The 21299-nt window shown below is 41.1% G+C and overlaps 1 protein-coding gene across 1 annotated transcript in view; it reads left to right on the top strand.

Moving 5' to 3' along the window:
- Nucleotides 1-21299, top strand: part of FREM2 (FRAS1 related extracellular matrix 2) — a 281323-nt gene that overhangs the window by 10196 nt on the left and 249828 nt on the right. Inside the window, exon 2 of the mRNA XM_089690817.1 lies at nucleotides 13546-13635. Within this exon, the coding sequence (XP_089546943.1) occupies nucleotides 13546-13635 (90 nt within the window). The remainder of the gene's footprint in view (nucleotides 1-13545; nucleotides 13636-21299) is intronic.

Genomic DNA, 21299 nt, shown 5'->3' with positions numbered 1-21299 from the left:
GTAAGCCAGCTGCTTGGTTTTCAGCTGTAGCTCTGTATTTCATTACAAAATCCTCACTAAGATATTAAAAAGCAGAGTATCACCTCCTCAATGTCTGGAAGCAGTTGCTTTACCAACCTCTGAAAAGTGACCCACCGTGGATCACTTTTCAGGTGGTGGTAGAGATTGCTACCCATGTAAAAGAGTCCTTAGCCACTCCCTGTCTACATCCACTCCTAACGATGGTCGCATGCTTAGGGTGGGTTTCCTGAGAGTGACAAAAGTGGACCATGGCTGCTATATATAGTAATGTGCAGAAGTTTTAGGCAGGTGTGAAAAATGCTGTAGATCAGTGGTTCTCAACCTGTGGGTCGCGACCCCTTTGGGGGTCGAACGACCCTTTCACAGGGGTCGCCTAAGACCATTGGAAAACACATATTTCCAATGTGTAAAGTGCAGCTACTGTGTAGAAAGCAGCTGCTGTGTTGAAAGCAGCAGTATTGAAGGTAAAACACTTCATTAATTATAATTACAGGGTAAATAATTTTATGGTTGGGGGTCACCACAACATGAGGAACTGTATTAAAGGGTCTCGGCATTAGGAAGGTTGAGAACCACTGCTGTAGATGAAGAATGCTTTCAGGAATAGAAGCGTTTGTAGTTTATTTTCTGTTAATTATTTAAAAAACTGGAAAGTAATTGAACAGAAGAGAAATCCAAATCAAATCAATATTTGTTGTGACTACACTTTGCCTTCAAAACAACATCAATTCTTTTTGGTACACTCAGGGTGGATTTGATTTAAATCACTAGTGAAAAGGCTCGATTTAAATCATAATTTTAAAGAGCAACTGTCATCTGTCCTGCAGCGACTCTTCCTCTGACCCGCTGTTGACTCACCGACAGTCCCATTCACTTTAATGGGACGACTGGTGATGCGGCAGTGACACAAGGTGAGGAACGTGGTGGCAGCAGGTGAGTGGATGCCCGCTAACAGGCACTGCCATGATGGATCTAAAATGACAGGTGCTCTTTAAATGTAAGGAATCCGACTCATTCTTGCTGGTAGTTAGAATCTTTAATATTTGCAAACCAAATGAAGGTTTTCTTTTTAGAATAATAAACTGTGAGGGTAGTAAAACAGTGATATCAGAACTGGTTTTAGGTTAATAGGTTAATCACACATAGTCGGAGAACTACTCAAATTCTTTTATTTCATGTTTTTTCTCATGGTTACTGTGAATTGTGTGAATGCATTAATGCAGTGCATGTTCTCAGCTTGCAGAGCTTGGATTCATTGAATGAATTTACCAAAAATGTAAATGTTGCAGAATATACAGCCTCATACTACATAACTAAGCTCCATTTTATGCTGAATAAACTCAATTATTAATGTATCTTAAATAGAAAACTATCTTTAGATAGATTTTTACTTCAAAAGCATTTTATTAAAAAAATTTGATAACAATCAAAAAAGTCTGATTTTAAATGAAAAAAAATCAGATTGTTTTAATTTTTTTTTTTTTTAAATCATTGATTTTTATCCTCCCTGGGTACACTTGTGCACACGTGGTTTTTGAAAGAACTCGGCAGGTAGGTTGTTCCAGATATCTTGGAGAACTAACCACAAATCTTGTGTGGATGTAGGCTGCCTCAAATACTTCTGTCTTTTCATGCAATTCCAGATAGATTCCATGATGTTGTGTTCAGGGCTATGTGGGGTCCAAACCACCACTTTCAGGACTCCTTGTTCTTCTTTAGTTTTTATTGACATTGGCTGTATATTTGGGGTTGTTTTCCTGCTGTAGAATACATTTGGGGCCAATCACATGTCTCCCTGATGGTATGGGATGATGGATAAGTATCTGCCTGTATTTCTCAGCATTGAGGACACCACTGGTCCAGACTAAATCTCCAACTCAATATGCAGAAATACTATTGTACTATTCTCCAGCCCTTTGGAAAAAAACTGCTTCTGTTACAGCCAAATATTTAATATTTGACTCATCAGTCCAGAGCACCTACTGCCATTTTTCTGCACCCTAGTTCCAATGTTTTTGTGCATAGGAAATGGAAACAAGGTTAAATGACTCAACAATGCACAAAAACAAAGGAACATGAGGAACTGTCTGGGATTACATGAAAAGACAGAAGGATCTGAGGCAGCCTACATCCACAGAAAATATGTGGTTAGTTCTCCAAGATGTTTGGAACAACCTATCTGTGTACAGTTGCAAGAAAAAGTATGTGAACCCCTTGGGATTACGTGGAGTTTTGCATGAATTGGGCATAAAATGTGCTCTGAACGTCATCTAAGTCACAACAATAGAAGAACACAGTCTGCTGAACATAATACTACACAAACATTAGATGTTGCCATGGTTTAATTGCACATAACATGTAAACATTCACAGTGCAGGGAGGAAAAAGTATGTGAACCTTTGATTTAATAACTGATTGACCCTCCTTTGGCAGGAATAACCTCAACCAAACGTTTCCTGTAGTTGCAGATCAGACCTGCACAACGATCTGGAGTAATTTTGGACCACTCCTCTTCACAAAATTGTTTCAGTGTAGAAATATTCTTGGGATGTCTGGTGTGAATCGCTCTCTTAAGGTCATGCCACAGCATTTCAATGGGGTTGAGGTCAGGACTCTGACTGGGCCACTCCAGAAGGCGTATTCTGTGCTGTGGCAGCCATTGTTTTGAAGAATTACTTGTATGGTTTGGGTCATTGTCCTGTTGCATCACCCATCCTCTGCGGAGCTTCAGTTGGCGGACAGATGGTCGTACGTTTTCCTGCAAAATGTCTTGATAAACTCTGGAATTCATTTTCCCATCAATGACAACAATCCGTCCAGGCCCTGAGGCAGCAAAGCAGCCCCAAACCATGATGCTCCCTCCGCCATGTTTTACAGTGAGGATGAGGTTTTGATGTTGGTGTGCTGTGCCTTTTTTTCTCCTCACATAGTGTTGTGTGTTCTTCCCAAACAACTCAATCTTGGTTTCATCTGTCCACAGTATATTTTGCCAGTAGTGCTGTGGAACATCCAGGTGCTCTTTTGCAAACTTCAAACGTGCTACAATATTCTTTTTGGACAGCAATGGCTTCCTCCGTGGTGTCCTCCCATGTACTCCATTCTTGTTTAATGTTTTCCTTATTGTAGATGTGTCAACAAAAATGTTAGCATGTGCCAGAGATTTCTGTAGGTCTTTAGCTGACACTCTGGTATTCTTCTTTACCTCATGCAGCATTCTGCGCTGTGCTCTTGCAGTCATTTTTACAGGACGACCATGCCTAGGGAGAGTAGCAACAGTGCTAAACTTTCTCCATTTGTAGACAGTCTGTCTTACCGTGGACACATGAACATCAAGGCTTTTGGAGATACTTTTGTAACCCTTTCCAGCTTCATGCAAGTCAACAATTCTTGATCATAGGTCTTCTGAGAGCTCTTTTCTGCGAGGCATGGTTCACATCAGAGAGTGCTTCTTGAAACCAGTAAACCCAAAACAGGTGTGTGTTTTTTAAGGGCACGACAGCTGTCAGCAACACATCCAATATCATCACACTGATTGGAGTCAAGGTTGGCTCACTCCTGGCTCCAATAAGCTCTGGGAGAAGTCATTAAGCTAGGGACTCACATACTTTTTCCTCCCTGCACTGTGAATGTTTACATGTTATGTGCAATTAAACCATGGGAACATCTAATGTTTGTGTAGTATTATGTTCAGCAGACTGTGTTCTTCTATTGTTGTGACTTAGATGACGTTCAGAGCACATTTTATGCCCAATTCATGCAAAACTCCACGTAATCCCAAGGGGTTCACATACTTTTTCTTGCAACTGTACCTAGAAGAATTGATGCTGATTTGAAGGCAAAGGGTGGTCACACCAAATGTTTTGCTTTCTCTTCTATTCACTTACTTTTCATTTTGTTAACGTCTAAAAATAAACTATGAACACTTCTATTTCTGAAAACAATCTTAATTTACAGCATTTTTTAACACCAGCACAAGACTTTTCCACAGCACTGTATATACCGTATATATATACCATTTGTAGTGGTGCACTAAGAAAAAAAAATTTGTTCCACGTTAAAGTGGTAATAAAGCCTTATATTTTATTCCATAAAAGCTTTATTATAACTTTACAAGGTTACAGTTAAGACATAAAACAATCTCAGGGCAAGGAATGTCAAATATGTCTGGTGTTAATACAGAACCAGTACAATACATGTAGTCAAGTGTCAGTACAGGTGATGTATGTGTGACATCCCAGTATAAGATCTGCAATTGGGAAGAGCAGAAAAGAATGACCACAGTGGGAGATAGTTAACATATCAAAAAGTTAATACAAATTTTGGATTTCCAGCTTTAGGGGTTGTGCTGATTCGATCTCATGGCTCTGTAGTGACATTGTCAGTTTGATAGTTACCAAAAAAGGAACACAGCTGGGGTGCCCCTCGGCAGAAAGAAATGAGCGATGATGAAAAGCACAGAGGAAAGAGAGGAAGAAGAGGAAAAGAGACAAAAACGAAGGGAGGGAGCTTTGATGATAATTATGTAAACCAACAGAGATCAAAGTGCAGTTGTCCCCATACTCTCCTCCCTGTGTCAAGATTTTCTGGTAGCATGGCTAAACCTGAAAGGCCATATTGGTTCTACTCTCAGGGTCTCCAGGTGCTCTCTTATTATTTATGCTGTTTGGTAGGACACTCACAGTATAGAAGAGATGAGGTTATGGTATGTGGTGGTCGTCTGGAAGTGCGTCCACCATTCCCATGTGTTTGTGAATTTAGAGCGTTTGTCTTGGTATATACGGATCAGTTCTTGCATCTCAGCTGTATTGCCAATTTTCTGGAGCCATTCTCTCGTGGAAGGAATACGTTTTGATCTCCATCTCCAGTGCATCAACATGCAAAGCCTGGCCGCATTTATTGTATGCATTGCTTGGGACATGTGATAGAGTCTGGCACAGACTGCGATGTGGTGGAGAAAGTTAGACACAGGGGAATATTCCACCAGGAGTGTAGACACTGCCATGACTGTTTCATGGACCACCTTTCAAAACATTGAATGAGAACCAATGTATATGAATCAGTGAACCCTCTTCTTATTCACATCTCCAGCACTGTCAGGAGTTCGAAGAAAATGATTGTCAGGAGTTCGTCAAGCAAAGTTGGCACCCTGTTTCTGAGCTGAGTTTAAAGCCATTTTCTTGAACTGTGACATTTTAAGTGTGGAGTTTCTTTTCCGATTGATGATAAACCAATCTTCCTCTTAGAGATCCCTGCCTAGGTCCTTTTCCCAGGCTTACATGCCTGTACTGAGTTTGCTGGTTGGGATACCAATTGGGATTTGTAGATGCAGGATATGAGGTGTTGTTGTAGTGCCTTCACAGAGCAGAGGGATTCAAAAGGGTTAGGATGGTGCAAAAAAAAGTCAGCAGGAAATGCCAAATTTGAATAGGACCAGGATGGTATCGTTTTTGTGTTTTAGGCTTCGATGACTATGGCCAGGTCCATGAATTGCCCATTGTGAAACAACTGTTTCGCCAGTATGGAAGAGTTGGGCCATTCTATGGTCAAAAACATTCATGCCAGGTGGGAAGACCGGATTATACTTGATTGGAGTACGGGGACTGAGTTGAGATGAAATTCTACAACAGTTACTGAAACTTTGGCGGGATGAATTGCAGCTGTATCCAGGGCATATTAGTCATGGCAAAGAGGAGAGTGAACCTTCCAAGGTCACGCAGTCCTTGAGATCAGCATGGAGTTTCCAGTCTGCCACCCTAGAAAGTTGACATGCCCAGAAATATTTCTTAAGGTCCGGAAGACCAATACCTCGATTTAGGCAACACCAACTAGGCCCAACTGATCCAATGAGGGTTTCCCCACCAAAGGAAATCAGTACACATCTTCCTGCACGTTACAAAGAAGGAGGAAGGTATATTAATGGGGATAGTGTACAGCTTCTAGAAAAGCTGTGGGACGACCGACATTTTCAGGATGGCTACATGGCCAACTAAAGCCTCATTTTATTTTTCAGCAACCCAATACTACTCATTAGCTAAGTACAGAACAAAAACAATTCATTAGCATTTACTGTCCCATTATCCATTCTCCTGTGTGCTGCTTCCCTGAAATTCCTCGGGAAGAGTTGCACAGACTGTCTCATTACTAGACCAGAGTCATCCAGCAGGACTACAAATCCTATCATGTCTTGCACCAGTGTAAATGCGCCCCTGTGGGTTTTTTTTAGGTAGTTAACCTGGGCTGCCTGTGCATGTAGGCAAAGGCAGCATTAGAGCGTTCTCCTGTAGTCTGCTTTTGAAAGGGTGGCTCCAGAGGACCTTGCATGGGAAGGGAGTCACCCCAGAACCAGAAGGCAAGCCAAAGTTCAGGGAACAAACCTAATTCATTGGTAAACTATATCTTTTAAAGAAGAAAAAGAAGTATGCACTGTTAGTCTAATTTTGCCAAAAAAGTTAGTCCTTAATTTAATTCAGACTTGTATGTAATACCTGCACTGCAGCACTGTAAAGGGTGCCTTAGGTTGACATAATTAAGTTTTATATCACTAGTCATTTATTGTAACAATCTGCAGTGTCTAATTGATATGGTATTGGCTTTCATCTCCTGACATGAATATTCTTGTACGATTCTTAATCCATGGACTCATTCCAGAAGAAAATTGTTAAGAAAAGCCATAGTTCAAAGTATAGCCTTAAATGTGGTGGAAAACAGTGGTTTTCTTCCTCCTCAGACTCAAGCCTGGACTGGTGTGTATTCCCTGCAGGGTTATGTTACAAGCTGGATAAAAGTGCTGAGCCACAAAGTAACTTCTAATTAATGACTGTTCTAACGATGTCAGATCAGGATTGATCAATGTGATGTTATTATAAGAAACGAAATAGAAACACGTTCTGTTGCAGTAAATCCAGGGTTCTGTGGTACTGGAATGCTAGTGGTATAATCAGAATGTAAATTAATTTATGCTTAAAATCCACACTGGTAAAACTAGGAATGGATAGTAAGGCTTAGTTTACACTGGAAAAGTAGTCCATGGTGGATCAGAGGCTGTTCCTCACTTTCTGTTTTAATGTGACTCTAAGGCTGCATTCACACCTGAGCATTTTGGAACATGAAGCTTGACACTCCAAAACGTTCAAGGGATAATAATCAATATTTCTCTATGGAGATGGTTCACATCTCCACTCCAAGTTGCCCGAAGAAGAAAGCCTGAAGCTCAAAAAAGTTTTGGAGCTACTATTGTAGCTCAAATTGGGCAGATTTGCTCGTTTTTGGCTAGTTTACCTAGCAACAGATGATGCAATAGATGATATTGGACACAATTCACTAAGCGGTATCTTACCGCATCCGAGTATGCAGTAGGATACCACATAGGATTTTTAAAAAAAAGTCTTTGAATGCACCAAAAAACAATACTAAAATACCACATGAGTTATTTTATCAAGTCATGTAGTAGTTTAGTAGTGAAAAGCATGTGTTAATGTTTCAGCTGTCAGCGGGGTTTCCCACTAACAGCTGAATGGTAAAGAAAGATTAAATTAAATTAAAAAAAGATTAAAATAATTTGTAAAAAATGGCGTGGTGCCCCCCCCTCCATACCACGCCCCCAAAAAAATGGCATGGCCCCCCCCCAAAATCCATACCAGACCCTTATCCGAGCATGCAGCCTGGCAGGTCATAAAACAGGGAGTGCAGCGCTAAATCAAAATAAGACAAATAAAACCTTTAACATAACAGAATATGTGACTGATATAAGTCCACTAATATTATGATAATATGAGTTATGTAGTCCACCATAAAATATCAATCACTGTGAGTATGATCCAATCTTCTGTTGTAGAGGTATGATTAGATTGCCTACTCACCAGAAGCACAATACCATTGCGCATATCCAGATCAGATGCATCCTGGGGTCCCGGGTGGAAACAACCTGGTGCTAGGATCCTCTGGTGGTCCCTCAGTGGTATATGAGAAGGATACAGGTCTGGTCACCAGGTGCTTAATCCTCAGGTCTGCAGCAGTGCCTGAAATACTGGTGCTTAGGTATGGAGGCTCAGTGCCAGGTATGGGGAATAAAGGTGCTCATAGTGTAGTATTATGAATAATAAATTTATTGTATCGAATAAGAACAATGACGTACATAAGCAACTGAAAAGGTTACAAGAGACTGCTATGAGCAATCATAAGAAGCACCCAAACAAGCACTGACCAGTACAAATCAAGTGTGGGCCGCCGGACCTCCTGATCCGTCAAGGCGTGCGAGGGCTCCTCCTAGATGCGTTTCGTGTAAACACACATCTGCAGTAGGGGTGATGCCAATGGTAGACGTGTGTTTAAACGAAACGCGTCACACTTGATTTGCATAGTTCTTCCTTTTGTACCAGGGAAGAAAGTGGTCAGTCATAAACTCCACATACTTTGCAGAGGTCATCTTTACACCTTCGGGGACCCTAAAGGGGCTGACAAGCTCTGTTCCCATGATTCCGGCCCAAAACATGACATCGCAGCCTTGTTGGGACAGGGTGGCCGTCCACCACCCATCTACTGCTCCATCCATCTGGACCATCCAGGGTTGCACGGCACTCATCAGTGAACAGGACTGTTTGAAAATTAGTCTTCATGTATTTTACTGCCCAATGCAGCCATTTCTGCTTGTGAGCATTGGTTAGTGGTGGCCGAATAGAAGGTTTATGCACAGTTGCAAGACTCTGGAGGACTCTACACCTTGATGTCCGTGGGACTCCAGAGGCACCAGCAGCTTCAAATATCTGTTTGCTGCTATGTAATGGTATTTTAGCAGCTGCTCTCTTGATCTGATGCATGGATCTGGCAGAAATCTTCCTCGATGTGCCTTTATCTGCACAAACCCGTCTGAATCAGCCAAAAATCTCTTAATAGTGCGATGATTACGCTTATGTTTTCGTGAAATATCTAATGTTTTCATACCTCGTCCAAGGCATTGAACTATTTCACTCTTTTCGGCAGCAGAGAGATCCTTTTTCTTCCCCATATTGCTTGAAAATGGTGCTCTGCTTAATAATGTGGAACACCGTCCTTTAGTAGTTTTTCCTTAAATTGGGCTCACCGGCCAATCTAATTATCACAGGTGTCCGAGATTGTTTTCAGTGATCAAAAGAGCCCTGACACACAATGCCATCCATGAGTTACACTGAAAAACAAAATATTTCATCTTTGTGACACTTAAATAGAATTTGCATAATAATTTGGAACACGGTGTAATGTGTACTATAAAATGTGCTGGAGAAGACACCTTGCTGTTTAGTGTTCTGCAGAGCCATCATTGTTCCTGTCAATCCATGGATAGAGAATCTGCAAAGAATGCTGAAATTATTTTGTGCTTTCTGAGAGCTACAGAGTATCTTTTGGCTAGTGAAAAGCAAATCTCAGCCTCTCGACGGATGAAGGTGAAACTGATATATCAAAGTGACAAACTCCTGCGCTCCTACCTAAATCTAATACCTACCAACAAAGGTAAAGCTACTACATACAGTCATATACCCATACACAAAAAATATAAATGAAACACAAATGATGCAGCGCTACTACCATAAAAATTCTTCACACGTAAATGAATAAGTGAAACAGTGCAAAATTAGTGACACAAATAACATAAACACACAATATTAAATAGTGCCAAAAAACTCATAAATAATCACGTGTGACAAGTGTCAATATGAGGTCCTAAAGTGACCAAATAACATAAATGGTGCCCCAAGTCATCCAATGGGATACAATAGTGCTCCAAATCAAACAAGTAAGTCACAACAGGACTCAATGTGCTAAAAAAAACCTCCCACCAGAACTAAAAATCAGTTCCCACCATATAACACAAAACACACGTGCATTCCAATAAACGCATAAACTAAGAACTGATCATGCAAACAAACATGAATAAATAAATAAATGCATAAAGTCCCGTGAGGTGTAAAACACCTGACAATATACAAAAAACCATATATAAAGTCCACAGCAATTCTTGAAGAAAGAAAAAAAAAAAAAAGAAAAAAAATGCTGATAAATGTGCAGAGATATCCAAAAATGGCTGAATTGCCCGCTCACCTCCCTCTTGCGACCCGCACAGGGTCAGAAGGCCTTCAGGATAACTAACACATGGACCCTTAATAGTAGGTAATCCTCCACAGCTCTCCACACTGACCTCCCCTCATGTACAGATTCAAGCACAGGCTCACAGGGCAGCAGATCTCCTCTTCAGGCACATAAGATGGCTGCAGCCACTTGATCCCTCAGATCAGATGTACTTGCATGGGTGTCCATGTAAATAAAGAAGGCATCCGACCGGAAGTGCGTCACCGCCAACGCGTATCGTCACGCTTAACACGTGACTTCATCAGGGCAAGCAAAAGAGCCCTGACACACAATGCCATCCATGAGTTAAACTGAAAAACAAAATATTTAATCTTTGTGACACTTAAATAGAATTTGCATAATAATTTGGAACAGGGTGTAATGTGTACTATAAAATGTGCTGTAGAAGACACCTTGCTGTTTAGTGTATCTGCAGAGCCATCACTGTTCCTGTCAATCCATAGATAGAGAATCTGCAAAGAATGCTGAAATTATTTTGTGCTTTCTGAGAGCTACAGAGTATCTTTTGGCTAGTGAAAAGCAAATCTCAGCCTCTCGACGGATGAAAGTGAAACTGATATATCAATTATCAGAAAATCTGCTTAGGTTGATGTTGAGTTTAGACTTTCCGTAAGATCCAAGATCCTAGATTTTGTAAGTTGACAGACTTTATACCTCCTGGAGATGGAAATCTCCTGTAATTTTTCAAGGCTATTCTTAAAACACAGAAGGAAAGGAAGGAAAACACAGAAATTGACCTTAAAATGTAAATGAATATTTTTTTCAGGTGTCAGTATACTTCATGGTTCTACTTTCTGTGCAATTTTATAGTCTAAAGTCGGGTCTTTTTAAGTTCAGGGGTGTTTTTGCCTTCTAAGGATCCATCATGATGGAGATAGCTAGGATTTGGAACGTTGGCTGGATTGCTGTATTTTTGCCATCAGAAAAGCTCAGGTAGTTTTGAGTTCATAAATCAAGCAACAACAGGACTAGAATCAATGTCCGTGTGTTTTTTATTTAAGTATTTTTTTTTATCTTCCCCCCACGCCTCTCTGCTGGTCAGTTATAATGGTGATCTTGTTGATCGCTGCTTTCAGAAGGACATCTATGTCAGCAGGCAATCAGGCGGACCATAGAATAATAATGACAAATATAATGCAGTGGCTGTTAAATACAATTTACTTTTTGAGTTGAAATTCCCCAGAGATAAGTCCTGCCCCAGGCAATGCATGAGTTAAAGAGTTAAGATCATAAATACTTGTCACCTTTGTTAACCTCCTCAGTGTGTTCTGGCATTTCTACATAATACCAGGAAATCACCTGTTATCAGGAAATCAGTTGTCTGGGTAACCATAAGCGCCATTAGTCGGAGAAATAACTATTTTCTGGTCTTTTCTCCAGCTGTTGATTTTCGTTCTTACAGCAAACAAGACACACAAGTTCCAGATAATTCTGTATTATTTCAAAGTTAAAGTAGTTCTAAAACATCAGCGTTTTTTAAAGTTTAAACATAAACATTTCCCAGTAAACTATTTGTTAAAATTCTTCCCCCGGCACTTACAGTTTACTATTTTCAATTCTACTGACTCCTGCTCTCTCAGTGCGCTTCCCTGAACTTTTGGTCTTCACAGGGAAGAGTTAATAGCAGACAGTGCAGTCTCCAGTCAGGTGAAGGAGGAGGGAGGGACAGGGCAATGCCTTGCCATACTAGGGTTTTATAGGGCTGTGTGTTTATATTGATGCACACAGCGAAGGAGACACAACTCTATGCATGCAAGGGTAGCTACATAGGATGTTGCACGAGAAAGGAGCCACCATGAAACTGGAAACCTAGGCAGAAGTCTTGACTAATGGTGTATTTTGTTTTTGTGCTGCTCTAGGCAACATAAAAATTGGGTGCCCCCCCCAAATAAAAAACAAAAAGGGGAGAGAAAAAAAACAGAGAGATGCGTCCTTCCAGTACTCACCTGCACCTTGCCGGAATGAAAGCAGCCGGCCAACCTCAGTGTCACTCTTGTGCAAGGACGAGAGTCAGCCTCCGCATACATTCTCTAGAAGCCCGCATCCTCTCCATGGTTCAGCTCAGCCAGTGCCTCACCTGGTCCCCATTTTCTGTCACCTGCTACGTGAGTCCCTTCTTCCAGGGAGCCCAGGAGTAGTATATTTTTATCAATTTCAAGTAAAAAATACCTTTTAATCTCAACTAGGGTCGTTGGTTCGAATCCCAACCACAGCACTATCTGCCTGGAGTTTGCATGTTCTCCCTGTGCCTGCGTGTGTTCCTTCCACACTGCAAAGACATGCTGCTAGGTTATTTGGCTTCTGTCTAAATTGGCCCTAGTATGTGTATGTATGAATGTGAGTTAGGGACCTTAGATTGTAAGCTCTTTGAGGGTTAGGGTCTGATGTGAATGTACAATATATGTAAAGCGCTGCATAAATAGATAATGCTATATAAGTACCTGAAATAATAAATAAAAACAATGTCCTCCATACTGTTTTAAGTCTATATTAATGTGATTGTAAAGGATCAAACTTAAAAACATGTTACATTTACCTGCTCTGTGCAGTAATTTTGTACAGAGTAGCCCTGATCCCCCCTGTCTCGGGTCCTCCGCCAGTCATCCTGGCTCCTCCCCCCTGCCAATTGCCCACCATAGCACACATCAACCAAAGCTGCTCCAGGTGAGTAGTATCAATCTCCCACTGACCACTATGGATAGAGATGCACGCACAGCTCGTCTGTAATTTTACAGGAAAGAAGAGAATCCGGAATCAGATGCACTTCTTCAACTTTTATTGCCAAAATAGCTGCTTTCAATGGGGACACTGTGCATGCGTGCTTGCTCCCGAGCCCAGTCTGTGTGTTCATTGGTGCACAGAGCATGGATCGAGCCCCACTCCCTCCCCACTGGCTCTGAATGGCTCTTGCTGCTGTCTTTGAGCCAGTGAGGATGAGAGAGCCTCTGCTCTCATGTATATCGCTGGATTGAGATCAGATTTAGGTAAGTACTGGGGGGGGGGCTGGGGAGGAGCTGCATGCAGAAGGTTTTTTTACCTTAATGCAGAGAATTCATTAAGGTAAGAACACCATCTGCATTTAGAACCATTTTAATGTCTTTTATAATAATGATTAGTCCACTTTAAGACAATTGGTAAAAATCTCATGTAAGACTCTAGCTTACAAGGGAAACCGTTACCCATTTAGTCACCATGCTGTCATAGGTTTCTATGCTCAAATTTGGTCTGCCTAGATGATGGTTGGAGTTTAACAACTAGATCTAATAATAAATGAGCTGCTTTACTCCAGATATCTATTTAAATGACTTAACATGGATTACTTCTTTGATAAAGAATTGAAATTGGTCTAACGTGTGTCAGTTCACTTCTGACCTAAGCCATTCTCTTTTTTTATGATTGCAGCGGACATTGATGATATGAAAATCTGCTACGTTTTACGAGACAAAGAAAACGCAACTAGTGATATCTTCTATTTTACTGTGGAAGACAGTGGTGAGTACAATGCTTGTTAATCTATCAGAATGTGAAGCCAGTCATGTATATTATAGGCAATGTTGTTGGAAAGTGGAACTCCAGCTAAAGCAGTTCATTCTTCCGAGTGGGAACACTCCATTCACTGTATTCGAAAACTCAGATTAAAAGTTATGGTTGGATTCCTCTTCAAGATACTGTTTTTATTTGGTACTGAAGCATACAGATAATAACCTTCGTTCTTCCACACTTTGTGTCAGTTTGTGTCTTTTCTACTTATCCATTAGTTGATCATTGTTATCATTTACTGTTAGTAGAAGATAATTTTGCTGAAGCTTTGGTGTAATAATAATGCTCACACTTCCTAGGCAATTAGTTGTATTATTAATCAGGTCTTTGTAAGGTGATGTAATGTGACATATAAATCGGGAGCCTCCCTACTTCACTTTTGTGTATGAGTGATTCCATTTGGGAGCCACTTAGATAGAACGGTATTTTCAAAAATGATTGAAAGAAAGGGTTGGATGGAAAGGGTCTTTGGTTGCCCCCTCTGGGGCTATCATGAGGCAAGACTCTTATCTCAATTATTGCCTCCCTATCACCCTACTGCTCCTCTAAACACTGAAACAAAATGTAATGGTGGTGGATCTGTATCATGGCTTTATTTCCCACTGTTCAGAGGACCAGAAATGGTCACATATGCAGGGGAGCACCAGGTTTGGTGGTTGAAGTCACAGGCAACAGAACATTTGTGAATATTGTGCAACTACAGTATATAAGGTCCATGTGGAACCTAGGTGTGTTCAGTTTGGTTACAGTGGATGCTGGAAATCTCTTCCTCTTGTCAAGTAAACCTGGACACAGATCACTTCTAGGACAAGCGAGAAGTGGGAGGCATTTTCCGCACTGCTGTAACCGTGCTCCAGGTTTTTAGTAACCAAGTGGTATTAGGCAGCAAGCGCCTCCTTCACTACCTGTCTGATCAGCACTGAGACATACAGAATGATTCCTCCATTTCCTCTATACACCATATGATCTCTAAGTGAAGGTGTTTTTAATTTAAGACCTGCTGACACCCCATTCACATCTGAGTGATTTGAAACGCGTTTCCCAAAGCGCTTTAGAGCTCAACATCAAGGTTCTAATTATATTCCATGGTGCTCGTTCCAGCCCTGTGCCGTTTGAAGTTTGTAGCGCAAAACTAAAAGTACATGAGCGTCTTTGGGGCAGAGGTATGCATTATTGGTCCGATAATCTTTAATAGGAGCACATGAAAATACTGTTTTCTGCTGCGCTGTGAGATCTGTAGAAGAATGGGATGACGCATCTAGTAAATGGCACTTCTCTGTGCTAATTGGCACTGTTTTGGTTACGTGTATATAAAAAATATATATAAAAAAAAAGTAACAACATAAAAGTGATATTTAAGTATATTTCAGCTTGTGGAATGTGTGTCACATGGAGTAGCTAGCAGGGAAAATAAGCCTCTATAAATCATCCCTGCTAGACCTGCCCAGCAAGATCAATGTACATACAGTATTTGGCAACACACCACGGATCATCCGAAAGTTTTATTGAAGAATGATCATATCACAGTGGACAAAGTGCAACATTTCTGAGCCGCACAGGACCCCTTCATCAGATGTGATTTTTTTTTTTTGTTTATTTCCATTTTCATCTTATCTATATCTCTTTATTTCTTTTTTTACTTTTGCATTCTTTTTGTTTATCCTACTTTTTTCTTTTTTGTTTTGCCCAGCTTAGCTTTTCCCATTTCTACTACCTTTCTTTTTCTGGTCCTTCGTTCATTCATGTTAGCTTTGGTCTTAATAATCTTTTGCTTGTATATACAGTGTTAAGACAAAAAAAAAATGGAAACACTACATGATTTGCAGGTGTGAAAGTGACATCATGTTTTGCATTGAAAGCTGAAGTGATGTAATATTCTTTTGCTTCCGCTGTGTGATGAGACACCTAGCTAACAGGTGAGAAGCATCACTTTTGTCATTCACGACTTGCACTGCTAGTAATACGGAGTCATGTCAGAACTTACTGAGCTTCAAAGAAGGCAGATTGTTGGTGCCCCTTAGCTGGTGCCTCTGTGACTGAAATTGCCGATTTATCTGCCTTGCCGGGAGATACAGTAACAAAGGTTATGATGGCATATACAGTAACGTTGTCTGATAAGCATAAATGTGATCCAAATGGTCAACTGGCTGAAAGACAAAAGGACATTGCACAGGATTGTGACCCAAAATAAGAAAACAACTGCTGCAAAAGTGACTGCAGAGCTCAATCTCAGTCGTCACAGAACAGCGCAATATCCTTTTGTCTCTTTCGGTCAGTTGACCATGTCAGCTGCGCTTATGCTTATCAGACAACATTTTCCCGAAAACTGCATATGCCTTCATAATCTTTGATGCTGTAGGTCACGATATGGCAAATAAATTGGCAACTTCAGACACAGAGGCACCAACTAAGGAGAGACCAACCATTTGCCCTTTTTGAAGGTCAGTAAGCTCTGACATGACTCCATATTACTAGCAGCACACAGAGTGAATGACAAAAGTGAGGCTTCCCACCTGTTGGCTAGGTGTCTCATCACACAGTGGAAGCCAAAAAATGTTACATCACTTCCACTTTCAATGTGAAACATTTCTCAACCCCCTCCCATCTGGAAGTTTGTGTGTGTATGTTTAAATCTGGCTGCGGTGGGGCATCCTGACGTCATGAGTTGCTATGGCATCGGTGGCCTGCTGGCCTGTGTCTTCCTGTTGCTGGGATATGGCTGGCCACATAGAGCATGCGTGGCCAGCATACTCCTGCTTGATAGGATGTGAGGTTGGGTCTTCCAGCAGCGGTGATACCAGACCCTACCGGCTTTCCTTCATCAATTTGGAGCATTTGGAAAATGTGTACAATCATCTAGGTACATTTATTTTATACTTTGCTGCCCTTATAAGCACTGACCCGGCATACATTATTTTGATGCTACCTCTCTAATGTGCTGTTTTGGCGGGATTATGACATCAGAGGGCGGGGATGTTGCTTTTTTCTTTGATCTTGAATGGTGGATAGCACTTTAGATATTTCTACACCACTGTATGTACTTAACACATGCCTGATGAAGGGGTCCTGCATGGCTCTTGCACTTTGTCCATTGTGATGTGATCATTCTTCAGTGATGGTACTCGATGATCCGTGGTGTGCTTGCAAATATGTACGTTGACCTTTGATGTCTCCATTGCCCAGTTGGCTGCAGCACCCGCTACTCCTGAGCCTAATCCAGAAATGTGTGCAATGGGAATATTGACATTATCCTGCCCATTAGCCTGGGCAAAGAGGAGGAGACAGGGAGGACATGTTAATCAAAGTGATGGAGCCGCCTCTAAAAATGATGAAAATAGTCACAGGGAGTAAGTTTTCCTTGCTGTAGAATTGCAAAGCATGCACAATAAAGGTGGCAACACAACAGCTAAAATATTGGCTCTTAATGCGTTGCAACAGATAATAAAGAAGTGCCACCAAGAGGTTCAGTGCTACCAATAGGTGGGTCTAGTCAGTGGTAATAACATCAGCTTCTAAAACACATGGCATCAAAAAGGAATAATAGAAAGTACCTAAAAAATAGAGAGAGGAAAAAGAAGAGAAAGAGAAAATAAAAGGACATTTAAAAAAAAGTGAGATAGGATGAGGAATAACCTGATCTCCCCATGGGACTGGAGCCACAGCCCCCCAGCCTATACATGGACCAATTATAGAAGAATCATATGGAGCTCTCCATAATCTCCATATTTGATTGTGTTTTTCCACTAAATCCACCTGGGAAGCTGTAGAGTATTCCTTCCATTTGACATCAGTGATCCTCATATGGAGATCTGTTATGGAGGAATGCTCAGTGCTTTTCCATCTCATTGCTACCAGGCACCTTGCCACCTTCAGTATATGCATCAATTTCTTGTTTTTAGTTTTGTATATAAGCCCTGATGCTATAGCGAGAAGTAGCCATACCTGTATTTTTGTGTTTGATATATAATCCAGTAATATCATACTTTCATTTCGGAATACAGCGAGCAGATATAGTTGGAGCTCTGGATAAAATGACAAATTCTCGCTATTTCAGCACAAATGCTAAGTATCTATTCAGGGTCTTGATTGGCAACTGTGCTTAGGGGCCATAATCTTCTCTGTCACAGCGCGTCAATAACACCCTATGCCACCTGACACTGGGGCTGACATGGGATCTTGCCTCTCTCTGTTCAGGCATGTTATCCCCAGCCTGCTCTCTGACATTCCTGTAAAGAATTGCATAGTCGGATCAGTCTGGAATGATGTCACACACAAGTCATTTGATTCCATCTTCAGGTAGTGTCCACCCATTTTCCTGGCCAAGGTAGCCATGGACATATTTTGTGTGGAAACAATCCAAATTCTGCGAGATCTTGTTGGAAATGTTAGCAGATGGCCAATCAGTGTGAGGCTTCATTCACACTGGCTTAAAAAAAAATCCAGTGTTCTTGGAAGAAAAAAATGCAAATATTGAGAATTTGTAGAATTTAGGAGCATTTAGCAGCATTTAGCTTTTTTATTCTGCCAGAAAAATGCTCTCAAAAACGCAAAACAGAAGGGTTTTTTTTCCTGCCTTTAAACTCTGAGCTTAAAAAACATCTTTAGACTACATCTCCCAATGGCTCCTGCTGCTGCCTCTCTGTCCTTTGAATGCAGGGAGAGAGAAGAGAGCCACTATAGATGGGCACAGCGCTGGATTGAGTGAGGGTAAGTATTGAGGGTAAGTATTTAGGGGTGGTGAGGGGGGCGATACTGCTACTGGGACATTTTGTACCTTAAAGTATTTGTAAGCCCTCACCTTATATGGGTATAGCAACCCATACAGTTTAAAATATAAATGAAAGGCAAAACATTTGAGTATAGATATTAAAAAACAAAATTACACCCTTTTGCCCCTTTTTAGAAGTGATCACATACCCTCTGTTCTAAGCTGCATAGAGAGAGGGGAATGGAGAAACAACACCTTACTGGTCTTCCCAGTGAATTGCTGTGCAGGGGGGGAGAGGGCAGCATGTCAGCAAAAGTTTGATCAATGGAGAAGAGCAGGATAAGTTACCAGCATAGCAGAGAACTGACCACGATGTACTCTCCTGCCTAGTGTAGTCAGTTTTTAATAGGAAAGCAGAAGGACTGGCAGGAACAGCAGGGATTTCACACAAAGGAAGCAATACAAAGAGAACAGGATAGTTTTTCACACAAGCACATGGTACAGCAGGCACATATCAGGAATATGAAATGCTGGATTTACATATTCTTTAATACAGAGAATGCACTGAGGTGAAAAATGTCTTGGCTTTAGAACCACTTGAAAGTAGAAATGAATAGCCCATAACAGGTATAATCAAAAGCATCTTTTGTTGCAATGCTCATCTTTAATCTGTAGCTGTTCCTATGTAGTACTTTTTCTAGCCACAAAATGTCCTCAGTCTTCCATTTTGAATGATGGCCAGTATCATTCAGCCCACATCCTCTGAGCCCTGGCTGTCAGGTTCGCGCCCCCAGTCTGTTACTGAACACTGAAATAGAAGCAGCACAATGATGAGATTCCCCTCCCCTCCAATCAGCAGGTTTATTGAACTGATTTGCTTCTTGTACTTCTTCCTTTCCCACTCTTAGTTCTTCTGTACAGGAACTACAAAATGCTGATACCAGGTCAAAATATATTTACTGATGTACTGATCAATGCAGAACTGCATTCAAAGTGTATATTACAGGTGAAACTCGAAAAATTAGAATATCGTGCAAAAGTTAATTTATTTCAGTAATGCAACTTAAAAGGTGAAACTAATATATGAGATAGACTCATTACATGCAAAGCAAGATAGTTCAAGCTGTGATTTGTCATAATTGTGATGATTATGGCTTACAGCTCATGAAAACCCCAAATCCACAATCTCAGAAAATTAGAATATTACATGCAATCAATAAAACAAGGATTGTACATAGAACAATATCGGACCTCTGAAAAGTATAAGCATGCATATGTACTCAGTACTTGGTTTGGGCCCCTTTTGCAGCAATTACTGCCTCAATGCAGTGTGGCATGGAAGCTATCAGCCTGTGGCACTGCTGAGGTGTTATGGAAGACCAGGATGCTTCAATAGCGGCCTTCAGCTCTTCTGCATTGTTTGGTCTCATGTCTCTCATCTTTCTCTTGGCAATGCCCCATAGATTCTCTATGGGGTTCAGGTCAGGTGAGTTTGCTGGCCAATCAATCACAGTAATCCCACGGTCATTGAACCATGTTTTGGTGCTTTTGGCAGTGTGGGCAGGTGCCAAGCCCTGCTGGAAAATGAAGTCAGCATCCCCATAAAGCTCATCTGCGGAAGATAGCATGAAGTGTTGCAAAATCTCCTGGTAGACGGCTGCTTTGACCCTGGACTTAATGAAGCACAGTGGACCAACATCAGCAAATGACATGGCTCCCCAAATCAACACAGACTGTGGAAACTTCACACTGGACTTCAAGCATCTTGCAGTGTGTGCCTCTCCATTCTTCCTCCATTCTCTGAGTTCTTGGTTTCCAAATTAGATGCAAAAGCTGCTCTCATCAGAAAAGAGGACTTTGGACCACTGAGCAACAGACCAGGTCTGTTGTTCTTTAGTCCAGGTAAGACACTTCTGACATTGTTTGTTGTTCAGGAGTGGCTTGACAAGAGGAATACGACATTTGAAGCCCATGTCCAGGATCCGTCTGTGTGTGGTGGCTCTTGATGCACTGACTCCAGCCTCAGTCCACTCCTTGTGAAAGTCCCCAACACTTTTGAATGGCCTTTTCCTGACAATCCTCTCCAGGCTGCGGTCATCCCTGCTGCTTGTGCACCTTTTTCTTCCACACTTTTCCCTTCCACATAACTTTCTATTAATGTGCTTTGATACAGCACTTTGGGAACATCCAACTTCTTTTGCAATTACCTTTTGAGGCTTTCCCTCCTTATGGAGGGTGTCAATGATGGTTTTCTGCACAACTGTCAGGTCAGCAGTCTTTCCCATGATTGTGATTCCTACTGAACCACCTGAGAGACCATTTAAAGGCTCAGGAACCCTTTGCAGGTGTTATGGCTTAATTAGCTGATTAGAGTGGGACACTTTGAGCCGAGAATATTGCACCTTTTCACAATATTCTACTTTTCTGAGATTGTGGATTTGGGGTTTTCATGAGCTGTAAGCCATAATCATCAAAATTATGACAAATCACGGCTTGAACTATCTTGCTTTGCATGTAATGAGTCTATCTATTATATTAGTTTCACCTTTTAGGTTGCATTACTGAAATAAATGAACTTTTGCACGATATTCTAATTTTTCGAGTTTCACCTGTATATCTGCATATCTCCCTAGAGTTTTGCTTTAATAATATGGAAGCAGCTATTGGTATGTTTTTGAAGGTCTTGACTCTTTTGTAAAGCTGTAAAGACTATAGTGTGAGCGTCTGCCTTTAATAAAATGCATTGCATATGTGTAAATAGTCACGCGTATCTGGCACTGTTCCTTAAGTCTCAATGGCTTTATGACTCCAGTACATACATAACATAATGTTACATTTTTTTATCAGAATTGATGGGATTTGCTTGTATATGGGCTGCATCAGAGCAGCCAGTCAGTCATTGTTGCAG

The sequence above is a fragment of the Staurois parvus genome, unplaced genomic scaffold, assembly GCF_062004578.1.
Source record: "Staurois parvus isolate SC_StPar_1 unplaced genomic scaffold, SC_StPar_1.0 ptg000544l, whole genome shotgun sequence".
Classification (NCBI taxonomy): Eukaryota; Metazoa; Chordata; class Amphibia; order Anura; family Ranidae; genus Staurois; species Staurois parvus.
This window is presented reverse-complemented; position numbering and strand designations above follow the sequence as displayed.